The 12,607-nt window shown below is 32.5% G+C and overlaps 1 protein-coding gene across 4 annotated transcripts in view; it reads left to right on the forward strand.

Moving 5' to 3' along the window:
• Positions 1-12,607, forward strand: part of LOC139114151 (large proline-rich protein BAG6-like) — a 48,472-nt gene that overhangs the window by 9,351 nt on the left and 26,514 nt on the right. For all 4 annotated transcript variants that reach the window (XM_070675703.1, XM_070675704.1, XM_070675706.1 and 1 more), the window contains exons 6-7: positions 257-394; positions 1,770-1,975. In XM_070675703.1, the coding sequence (XP_070531804.1) occupies positions 257-394; positions 1,770-1,975 (344 nt within the window). The remainder of the gene's footprint in view (positions 1-256; positions 395-1,769; positions 1,976-12,607) is intronic.

Below are 12,607 nucleotides of genomic sequence, written 5' to 3' on the forward strand. Positions count from 1 at the left end.
TTGCGACTCATGCAATTCTTCTTAAAATGTTGCTTTAGTCAGTATATGTGATATGTGGTTCAGTATTGTCGGCAAATTTATCTTAGGCTCAACGTCAACATTTTTTCTGTAACTTGCATTTCTACATGCTGTGCCACAGGCAGCAAAGTCATTCTGCCTAAACACAAGGTCAACGTCAAAACCAAGTCTACTGTCTCACTGTGCAGTGTCCTTGAAGAGAGACACATTTACAAAACACATACTTCTTTGATCACAGGCTGATGGGTCCTCAGTAGACGTGCACATTAATCTTGGACAGCTGGCAGTACCCCAGCTTCACAGCGAATCTCAACTCCGTGTAGATCATGTACGCAATATGATAAGACAAGCCTATGAAACAATTGATAGATTAGAGGTAAGTAGCATCGTCGTAGTTTGTGTGACTTTCCCATATTTGCCAAGAATTCAACATTGTACACGTTGGTGTATGTAAGGATATATCCCCAACAGGTGATATTAAGCTTTTTTCGCACATCCTATAGTTTGCCCTTTTACAAATGTAATTCAGTTATATTCTCTGGTTTCACACTTGCTGTAGTTCGCCCTTTCATAAATGTAATTCAGGTATATTCTTCCAAAAGTCAAGATTGAAAGTCCAGGTGTCGAAATTTTATGAGAGTTTAAAAATTTGCATTTTTAGTCAAATTTCGGAATTTGTATGGCATAATTTCTATACCACCGTATTCCTGAAATTGTAGAGTACGTGGAGCCCTAAAATGACATCCATCTTCAGCCTATAGTGCAAGGATAAGGGCAAAATAAGAAAGGAGACCAAATCATACAAGTTGAAACTTTTTTACTTTAATAGGAGTAATCTTATAAATTAATATAGTGCACAATTCAAGGCAGCTTAATATTCTCCACTGATAAGGAGATCTTGCTGTTAGATTTGCATACCCAAACAATACTCATGATCGTAATACAAAACAAAGTTTTAAACTTTTGCTCAAACCTGCTTCAAGGAAATCTTAATTGAAATTCTTTCTGAAGATGAAGAATCAAAGTGGGTTTACTTGTTAAAGGGACAAAGTCGGCAATTTTTCATGAATTTTGTTTGATATTACATACTATTTATATTGTTTGGCATGTTGAAAGATACTAAATGAATGGGTGACCATGCATATATTCGACCCCGATTTTATACACGATACATGAAACCATCGCGAAAATAAATTAATGGTCATGACCATTATAAATTCATTTTCGCGATGGTTTCATTTAATTTGCCTAAAACCAGGGTTGAATACATGCATGGTCACCCATTCATTCAGAATCTTTCAACATGTCAAACAATATAAGAAGTATCTTGCATCAAACAAAATTCATGAAAAATGGCCGACTTTGTCCCTTTAAGAACATGATAAGAGAAACAAATTACGTAAAATTTACCAATAATTAAAAATTGAATATGGCCTTTAACCCTGTATGGACTTTGTTGGGAAAAATTAGATTTTCAATTTTCACAAAAAACAGGACAGTGAAGATTTCCGTTCTTCCACTGGTGTAAAAAGCAATGTTGTTAAAATTTGAGTGTCCCAAAGCTGTACCGTCGGTGCATTCTGTCTGTTGCATAACTGAACAACTTAATGTCGCAGTTCCATGCGTTGGATGTATTATCACCCCAATCCATCAAATAGTACAGGCACACATGCATTGGTAGTACTCCATGAATGATGTGCATATTTTGGTTCTCTCTCACACCTTTTTCTTTACAACTCCGGGTTGCCAAGAATCCGCCCGGCGGCAGCAGCAGATCGGGCAGCGACGACAGAGGCTCCAGAGGCGGGGCAGAAGGTGGTGCCACGGCCATGGACGCATCAGGAAGTGGTGGGTCAACTTCAACAACTAGGAGTTCAACGACAACATCATCATCATCATCAAGCAGTGGGGGAACTCCATCTCTGACGGAAATCCTGAACAGACTTTGGAATCCAGAGTAAGTAATATATGAAAAGTTTTGTGTGATAGAAATGTTACATCATACTTGGCATGAACATATTTATATATCATATTTCACATTTACACAATTGATATTTTTCAGAATAATTTATAAACTTTCAAATGTAGTACAAGACAATTTATACATGTTCATGAGTAGCATTGCCAATTTTGGGAGAGGCCAGCTGTCAAACTTAGTCTGCCAGACTAAGACAAGGGATGAAGGGCAGTCAATTTCCATAACAATAAATAATTTGCATACTCTTGTCATGAAAATTCATTTGACAGTTGTTGACATCAAGAAACGTGCTGGGTAGCCAGCCACTCAGTGGCAAACTCAAATTTTTTCTGAAATAAGAGCAACACGTAAGAGTCACTTTTTATTAATCCTAGTACTCTCAAGTTGTATTTATTTGTATGGTTTGTCTATGGAGCCTGGTAGAAAGAGGATGAATCTGCATGTGAGGTAATAGTCCGTGGGCTAGAGGGGGTCTACGTGCACCCCCCCCACAGGATAACAAACCTGTATTTTTCAGAACCCTTGGGATCCCTAGAATACGAAATGGAATTTTAACAGAAAAAATATAGGGACGCAATAGCTGTTATGGTCATGTTTTGAAGGGTACCGCAAAATCACGATTTTCCAAGCCAAATGCATTTTCGTCAAATCTGTCTTCTTTTAAGTCATGTGCTGAGCTCATTTTTTAACATAACCTCACTTGTTTGGTATCATTAGAAAGGTAATTTATTCCTCTTTAAGATGACATATTGCACTATGCAATATCTTCTACAGTTTTTGTCAAACATAACCAAAACTTACCCCTTACCCCAAAATTTAACATTGCAAATTACAGTAAAACTCAAATTCTACCAATTTTTTAGCTGGGCATAATAAAATATGCATTGCTTTGTCTGAAATCTGTTTTATTTGATACAGGGACATGTCAGAAATATGAAATAGACTTTTAACAGAAAAAATATTGGGAATCTACAGCTGTAACAGTCATATTTTGAAGGGTACCGCAAATAACAGTGTTGCAGATTTGCATGCATTTTTGTTAAAACTGTCTTCCTATAAGTTATCTACTGAGCTTGTTTTTGAATATAACCTGGCTTGTTAGGTATCATTCGAAAGATAATTTACTAATCTTTAAAATGACATATTGTAACATGCAATACCGTGTGTAGTTTTCATGATATATAACCAAAACTTACCCCATACCCCAAAGTTTACATTGAAAATTTCAGTCATAGCTAAAACCAAATTCTACCATTTTTTTAGCTTGACACAAAAAATATGGCCGTTTTTGCTATGAAATCTATTTTATTTGGTACAGGGACATGTCAGAAATATGAAATAGACTTTTAACAGAAAAAATATTGGGAATCTACAGCTGTAACAGTCATATTTTGAAGTGTACCGCAAAGTAACAGTGTTGCAGATTTGCATGCATTTTTGTTTAATTTGTCTTCCTATAAGTTATCTGCTGAGCTTGTTTTTGAATATAACCTGGCTTGTTAGGTATCATTAGAAAGATAATTTACTAATGTTTAGAATGACATATTGTAACATGCAATATCTTGTGTAGTTTTCATGATATATAACCAAAACTTACCCCATACCCCAAAGTTTACATTGAAAATTTCAGTCATAGCTAAAACCAAATTCTACCATTTTTTTTAGCTTGACACAAAAAAAATGGCCGTTTTTGCTATGAAATCTATTTTATTTGGTACAGGGACATGTCAGAAATATGAAATAGACTTTTAACAGAAAAAATATTGGGAATCTACAGCTGTGACAGTCATATTTTGAAGGGTACCGCAAAGTAACAGTGTTGCAGATTTGCATGCATTTTTGTTTAATTTGTCTTCCTATAAGATATCTGCTGAGCTTGTTTTTGAATATAACCTGGCTTTTTAGGTATCATTAGAAAGATAATTTACTAATGTTTAGAATGACATATTGTAACATGCAATATCTTGTGTAGTTTTCATGATATATAACCAAAACTTACCCCATACCCCAAAGTTTACATTGAAAATATCAGTCATAGCTAAAACCAAATTCTACCATTTTTTAGCTTGACACAAAAAATCTGGCTGTTTTTGCTATGAAATCTATTTTATTTGGTATAGAGACATGTCAGAAATATGAAATAGACTTTTAACAGAAAAAATATTAGGACTCTACAGCTGTTGCGGTCATGTTTTGAAGGGTACCGCAAAATCACAGTGTTGCAGATTTGCATGCATTTTTGTTAAATTTGTCGTCTTATAAGTTATCTGCTGAGCTAGTTGTTGAATATAACCTGGCTTGTTAGGTATCATTAGAAAGATAATTTACTAATGTTTAGAATGACATATTGTAACATGCAATATCTTGTGTAGTTTTCATGATATATAACCAAAACTTACCCCATACCCCAAAGTTTACATTGAAAAATGCAGTCATAGCTAAAACCAAATTCTACCATTTTTTTAGCTTGACACAAAAAATATGGCCGTTTTTGCTATGAAATCTATTTTATTTGGTACAGGAACATATCAGAAATATGAAATAGACTTTTAACAGAAAAATATTGGGAATCTACAGCTGTAACAGTCAGATTTTGAAGGGTACAGGAAAATCTCAGTATTCCTGACTTGTGTGCATTTTTGTTGAATCTATCGTCTTTTAAGTCATCTGCTGAGCTTCTTATAGAATATAATGTAAGTTGTTAGGTATCATTAGTAAGATTATTTACTAGTCTTTAAAATGATATATTGTAACATGCAATATCTTGTACAGATTTTATGAAATATGACCAAAACTTACCCCATACCCCAAAATTTACATCGAAAACTACTGTCATAGCTACTGTCAAATTCAAGCAATTTTTTACGCAGACATAAAAAATTAGACAATTTTTTTGTATGAAATCTGTTTTATTTTGTATTTTGCCATATCAGAAATATGAAATGAACTTTTAACAGAAAAAATATTAGGATTCTATAGCTGTAACAGCTGTATTTTTAAGGGTATAGCAAAATCTCAGTATTCCTGATTCGTATGCGTTTTTGTTAAATCTGTCATCTTATAAGTCGTCTACTAAGCTTGTTATTGATTATAACTGAGTTTGCTTAGTATCATTGAAAAGGTAATTGAATATTCTTTAAAATGACATATTGTAACAGGCAATATCTTGTATATTTTTCATGGAATATGACCAAAACGTACCCCATACCCCAAGGTTTATATTGAAAGTACTGTCATAGATAACGTGATCAAATTCCGTGAATTTTTAGCTAGACATGATAAAAATAGCTCTGTTTCGGTATTAAATCTGTTGTATATGGTACTTGGTCATGTCAGAAATGTGAAATAGACTTTTAACAGAAAAAATATTTGGACTGTATGGTTGTAACAGCCATATTTTGAAGGGAAATGCAAAATCGCAGTACCGCAAACTGGCACCTTTTTTGTTAAATTCTTCTTCTTGTAAGTCATCTGCTGAACTTATTTTGTGACACAACCTGGCTTGTGAGGTATCATTAGCAGGGCAATTTATTTTTCTTTAAGATGACATATTGTCGTATACAATGTCATTCATAGTTTTCCTGGAATATGGTCAAACTTTACCCCATACCCAAAAAGTTCAAATCGCAAATTACGGCTTATCTTAAATTCTACCATTTTTGCTGCACATAATACAAAAGGCAATTCTTGTTTAAAATCGGATTTATTTGTTACAAAAGTATGTCACAAGTATAAAATTAACTTATAACGGGAAGATGATACAATTTAGTAGCCATTTGGATCATTTTTGGAGGGGGAACCCATATATTGCAAATGTATGTGTTTCGGCAAATTTGCCCTGATACCTGGGTACCCTTCCAAATATGATCCAAAAGTTAAAAGCTAGTTTCATATTTGTGACATACTTTTTTAACAAAATCACAGATTTCATAGATTGCATACAAGCATTGCCTTTGGTATATAAAGTTAATAAATTGTAAAAAAAGGTAGAGTTTCAGATTTGCAGTAATTTGCTGTGTAAACCTTGGGGTATGGGGTAAGTTTTGGTCCTCTTTCATGAAACCTAAACAAGACATTGCATATTACGATATGTCATTTTAAAGACTAGTAAATTACCTTTCTATTGATACCTAACAATCCAGGTTATGTCAAAAATCAAGCTCAGCAGATGACTTATAAGAAGACACATTTAACAAAAAAGCAAGCGAGTTGGCAATACTGTGATTTTGCGAGACCCTTCAAAATATGACTGTTACAGCTGTAGAGTCCCAATGTATTTTCTGTTAAAAGTCTATTTCATATTTCTGACATTCCTCAGTACCAAATAAAAAGATTTCATATAAAGCATTGCCTTATTTGTTATGTCTAGCTAGAAAATTGGTAGAATTTGACGATAGCTACGAAAGTAATTTTCGATATAAACTTTGTGGTATGGGGTAAGTTTTCGTCATATTCCATGAAAACTATATCAGACATGGCATATAACAATATGTCATTTAGAACAGTAGTAAATTAGCTTTTAATGATACCAAATAAACATGGTTATGTAATAAAATAAGCGCAGCAGAAGACCTACAATGGGACAAAGTTAACAAAACACATATGAGTCTGCACTGCTGTGATTTTGCAGTACTCCACAGAATATGCCTGTTACAGCCATAGAATACCAATATTCTTTCTGTTAAAAGTCTATTTCATATTTCTGACATATTTCTGTACCAAATAAAATATATTTAATAGCAAAAATGGCCAGATGTTATATGTCTAGGTAAAAAAATGGTAGAATTTGGTTTTAGCTATGACTGAAATTTTCAATGTAAACTTTGGGGTATGGGGTAAGTTTTGGTTATATATCATGAAAACTACACACGATATTGCATGTTACAATATGTCATTTCAAAGATTAGTAAATTATCTTTCTAATGATACCTAACAAACCAGGTTATATCCAAAAACAAGCTCAGCAGATAACTTATAAGAAGACAGTTTTAACAAAAATGCATGCAAATCTGCAACACTGTTATTTTGCGGTACCCTTCAAAATATGACTGTTACAGCTGTACATTCCCAATATTTTTTCTGTTAAAAGTCTATTTCATGTTTCTGATATATCTCTGTACCAAATAAAACAGATTTCATAGCAAAAACGGCCATATTGTTTGTGTCAAGCTAAAAAAATGGTAGAATTTGGTTTTAGCTATGACTGAAATTTTCAATGTAAACTTTGGGGTATGGGGTAAGTTTTGGTTACATATCATGAAAACTACACACGATATTGCATGTTACAATATGTCATATGAAAGATTAGTAAATTATCTTTCTAATGATATCTAACAAACCAGGTTATATCCAAAAACAAGCTCAGCAGATAACTTATAAGAAGACAGTTTTAACAAAAATGCATGCAAATCTGCAACACTGTTATTTTGCGGTACCCTTCAAAATATGACTGTTACAGCTGTACATTCCCAATATTTTTTCTGTTAAAAGTCTATTTCATGTTTCTGATATATCTCTGTACCAAATAAAATAGATTTCATAGCAAAAACGGCCATATTTTTTGTGTCAAGCTAAAAAAATGGTAGAATTTGGTTTTAGCTATGACTGAAATTTTCAATGTAAACTTTGGGGTATGGGGTAAGTTTTGGTTATATATCATGAAAACTACACAAGATATTGCATGTTACAATATGTCATTCTAAACATTAGTAAATTATCTTTCTAATGATACCTAACAAGCCAGGTTATATTCAAAAACAAGCTCAGCAGATAACTTATAGGAAGACAAATTAAACAAAAATGCATGCAAATCTGCAACACTGTTACTTTGCGGTACCCTTCAAAATATGACTGTTACAGCTGTAGATTCCCAATATTTTTTCTGTTAAAAGTCTATTTCATATTTCTGACATGTCCCTGTACCAAATAAAATAGATTTCATAGCAAAAACGGCCATATTTTTTGCGTCAAGCTAAAAAAATGGTAGAATTTGGTTTTAGCTATGACTGAAATTTTCAATGTAAACTTTGGGGTATGGGGTAAGTTTTGGTTACATATCATGAAAACTACACACGGTATTGCATGTTACAATTAGTCCAGTCAATCTAAGCCAAAAAAGGGGTCAACCTAGGACTAATTGCAACAGAAATTATTTCTTCACCATGCATTTTGGAAAGGTCCTAGAAATAACATACTAAAAGTATAATAAAATCTAAGGGGTGCAACAGTGCCTAATTTGCATAAATGTAAAGGGGGCTCATGGGTATAAAATTGTCGCTGATAGATGGTTTTTACTTAAAATATGCGGCTAAACATAATTTTCATACAGTTTTTTTCGCTTGTTTGCCTCATTTTTGGATTAGGCAATGTTGATGGACATATTTTGTGGTCATAGAAATATTCCTCATTTGCATAAATCCAATATGGCCGCCACAACACTTCACTTTTCTTTGTTTTTCTCTAATTAATAACTATTTTTAAGCTACTACTGACAGCAATAGAATAATTTTTTTCACTTTGTATTTTGGAGAAGTCCTAGAATAACATACTAAAAGCCTAGTACAATCTAGAATTGTAAACAGTGCCTAATTTGCATAGATGTAAAAAGATTATGGTTACAAACTTGGTGCTGATAGAATGTTTCTGCTAAAAATATTTGGCTAAACATGATATGTTATGCAGGTTTTTGGCTTATTTGCCTTGTTTTTGGTTTAGGTCATGTTGATGGAAATATTTTGTCGTCATAGAAATATTCCTCATTTGCATAAATCCAATATGGCCGCCATAACTTTCACTTTTCTTTGTATTTTTCCCAATTAATAACTATTTTTAAGCTACTTCTGACAGCAATAGAATAATTTATTCACTGTGTATTTCAGAGAAGTCCTACAATGACATACTCAAAGCCTAGTACAATCTAGAAATGTAAAGAATGCATAATTTGCATAAATGTAAAAAGATTATGGTTACAAACTACGTGCTGATAGAATGTTTCTACTAAAAACATTTTGTAGAAACATGATATATACAGGTTTTCGGCTTATTTGCCTTGTTTTTGGTTAAGGTAATGTTGATGGAAATATTTTGTCGTCATAGAAATATTCCTCATTTGCATAAATCCAATATGGCCGCCACAACACTTCGTTTTTCTTTTAATAACTATTTTAAGCTACTTCTGACAGCAATAGAATTATTTTTTCTCTGTGTATTTTAGAGAGGTCCTAGAATGACATACTAAAAGTCCAATACAATCTAAGAGGTATAATTTTACCTAATTTGTATAGATATAAACGGATAATGGGTGCACTACATTCAGTGATAAAAGAAATATGCATATTGAATTGAGGAAAACGCGTCATTATGTTCAAGTAATGTATGCATTTATCTTATTTTTTGTCCAGGCAATCTTTTTGAATATATTTTATCGTCCGAGAAATATTCTTAATTTGCATAAATCAAGTAGGGCTGCCACTGTGTTTCACTTTTCACTGCATTTCACATAAAAATTATATTCAATCTACACAAAAAGTAGTTTATGTTTCCACTCTGTATTTCGGAAGGGTCCAAGAACGACAAACAAAACGACCAGTAAACTCTAAGAGGAAGAGGTGAGAGAGTGCATAATTTGAATAAATGTAACTCAGAAATGGGAACAAAATCGTTGCTGTTAATAGATTTCTTAAAAATATATTGAACAAATTGACATTTTATTCAAGCAATTTGGTCATTTAATTTATTTGTTGTGTGTGTAGGCAATGCATCATATCATTTAAGATTCCTCATTTTGCATAACTACAATGTGCCCCTCCTACCACTTTACTTTTCCCTTTCTTTGACCTATAACTGACTATATATATTGTTAAAAAACAACAGAGATCATAAGAACTATTTCTTCATTGTAAATTTTAGTAGGGTAATGGAAATTACATACCGTAAGTTTAATGAAGTTGTGGATAAGACAGCTAATTTACCCTAAAGGCTAAACGGGTCATAGATCTATACAAACCTGATACTGATAATCTATTTACAAAAGTCATTTAAGAGATCAGCTGACATTGTAATGACTATGTAAGATCATTTTTGTGTTTTTAATTTAGGCAATGTTTTCAAATATATCTTACAGCAATAAAAAAGTTCTTATTTGCACTAGTTCAATAAGTCAACCATATCACTTCCTTTTTTTAATTGGAACATCAATTATTTCTTCACCTTAAATATTTAAAAGGTCCAAGAAAAGGTATAGTCAAGGTCTAATACAATCTACATTGTGCAACAGGGCTAATTGTAAAAGATTTTGTACGAAATGCCTACATTCTATTAAAAGTAATACTTGAAACTTGAAATGTATACAATATCGTAAAGAGAGATTGGAATTTTTTACTAACATTGCTAAATATATTTCACCTATTTTTGAACGATTCCTCACGTGCATAAATCCTATATGATGATCATTAGAATAGTTTTCTTTCATTTTTCAAATTGACGTCAACTTATTTTAATTAATTATATTATCATTAAAATGAGAAGTTACATTAAGAAAAAGTACTTGTTTAAGTTATTTATTACTTTAAGTACTTCCTATTGAAAGATGATCATTTTATGACTTGAATGAACATTTTGCTCAGTACAAAGAAATTGACATGATTATTTATTTTCTGTGTATTTTAACTCACTGTAATGATTGCATACTAATAGGGCGTACAGAATGAAAAGCCCTGTGAAACTAAACACTGATTGATTTGTATAATTCAATTAGTTTCAATTATCTAGAGCATTTGCATAATGTCAAGACAATTTAATCCTTATACCTGCCAATAATATTTGGAACTTTCTGGCGGATTTGGATTATCTTAATGCATACCAAAATGCCCGGCCAAATAACCAACGCTTTGTACTAAGGGAGGCTGAAGAAAATTTGTGTTTCAGCTCTTATAGTTTCTTTTATTTTCACCCTTACCGGTATTATTAATATAGATTAAGTGTTGGTAAAATGTAATTAAAGACCAGGTCATGTGATCAATGGTAAATCAGATATACTTTTGACTGTGTGCAACTTGCCTGTTAATACCACGTACAGAAAGTTATTGCAATATTGATATAGAATTACAATTATAATGATCATGATAGAGGTACAATTATTATACTATACTGCCAGTTAACAATTATCATGAAATATGCAATGAGCAAAGCTGTTCCTTAAACAGCTGAAAGATATCACGAAAGGACACTGCATTTCTCAAAATTTTGAAATTTCTAACATAAAGTCATATAATGGACTAAAGAGAGAGATTTCCTGTTTAATCTTACAGTGCACAGCCATAGAATTTCAGGTAAAACTGAAAAAAAATCTGTTGACTGAATCATGATAATCTAAATAACCGGTAAAAACAAATCTAGATACTTTTCATAATGTTACATGGTTTAGGTGCTCTTTCTAATTTTATAACCGTGAAACAATAAAACCAAAATGTGAAGGGATGTGCATCACAGAAGCTGCCGTTAACGAGTTTATCAATCAAGATGTCAAATGTTTGACATCAAATTATCATATAATTGGTCATCCTGTATTTTGAACCTTATGGAAGTCTCACCTCAGATTGTCCAGACTGTCAATTCCTTGAATGATCGATCTTATTGGTAATGATACAAAAGTCTAATAATCTGCAAATGGAAAGTCCATTACATAAACAGCCCCATGAGTGATACTTGCATATCTAAGATCTGATGTGATACGCAGTACAATTATATTATCCCTTGCTTCACAACTTTCATTGAGTTACCCTTCCCCATTCTTATGGGTTCTACGATGAACTGCAGCAGCCTCAATAACCCCGGCAGAAAGCAAAGTCTAGACATTCTGTTGTCAACGAAAGTATTCTGGCTGTAAACAAATGAACCACCTAGAGGAAGATGTGAACAGGGAGGAAGACAAAGAAATTTATGATATGATAATGACCATTATAACAATTATCATCACCAACACCATCATGGTGAGTCAAATGATGCTCGTATTGATACCAATGATAGTTCAATAATGAGAAGATGATTCACAGGGACAACTGTTAAAGGCGCCTTTCTCAATCCCAGGTTCTCGCATTAGCAAATATGTCAACAGCCCATTAACAGTTTGTCATTCTTTTGTTTTCCATTGAAATTTTCATCAAGTAAATAATATTTATACTAGATAAATCTGATAATTGAAGGGGGGCTTTAAGTGTGGTGAACCATTTATTAGTAACTGAATATTTCCATTGTCATTGAAAAATGTTACGAAAAGCATAAAAATTCCTTCAAACATTATTCTGCAATCAAACATGTTGTAGGAGAAAATGACTGAACTATTGACAATGGGTGTCAAATAATTGAACAAGTCCAATGATTTTTCATGAATAACCTTAACGTCGTAAAAGAAAGAAGAATATCCAAAGAAAGTATTCTGATTCCCTTCATTCAAACAGTAATGCTCTGAAACTCTTCTCCCTATTCACTGCATTTCTGGATAACCAGAAATTGTCAATGGAAGTTATTGTAGTTGTATTGTATTAATAAAACAGTTTGTGTTAATTATGCAAATTAGGCCTTTTGTATTTTAAAATCATTAGCATGCAATTT

The sequence above is a fragment of the Ptychodera flava genome, chromosome 16 (genome assembly GCF_041260155.1).
Source record: "Ptychodera flava strain L36383 chromosome 16, AS_Pfla_20210202, whole genome shotgun sequence".
Lineage (NCBI taxonomy): Eukaryota > Metazoa > Hemichordata > Enteropneusta > Ptychoderidae > Ptychodera > Ptychodera flava.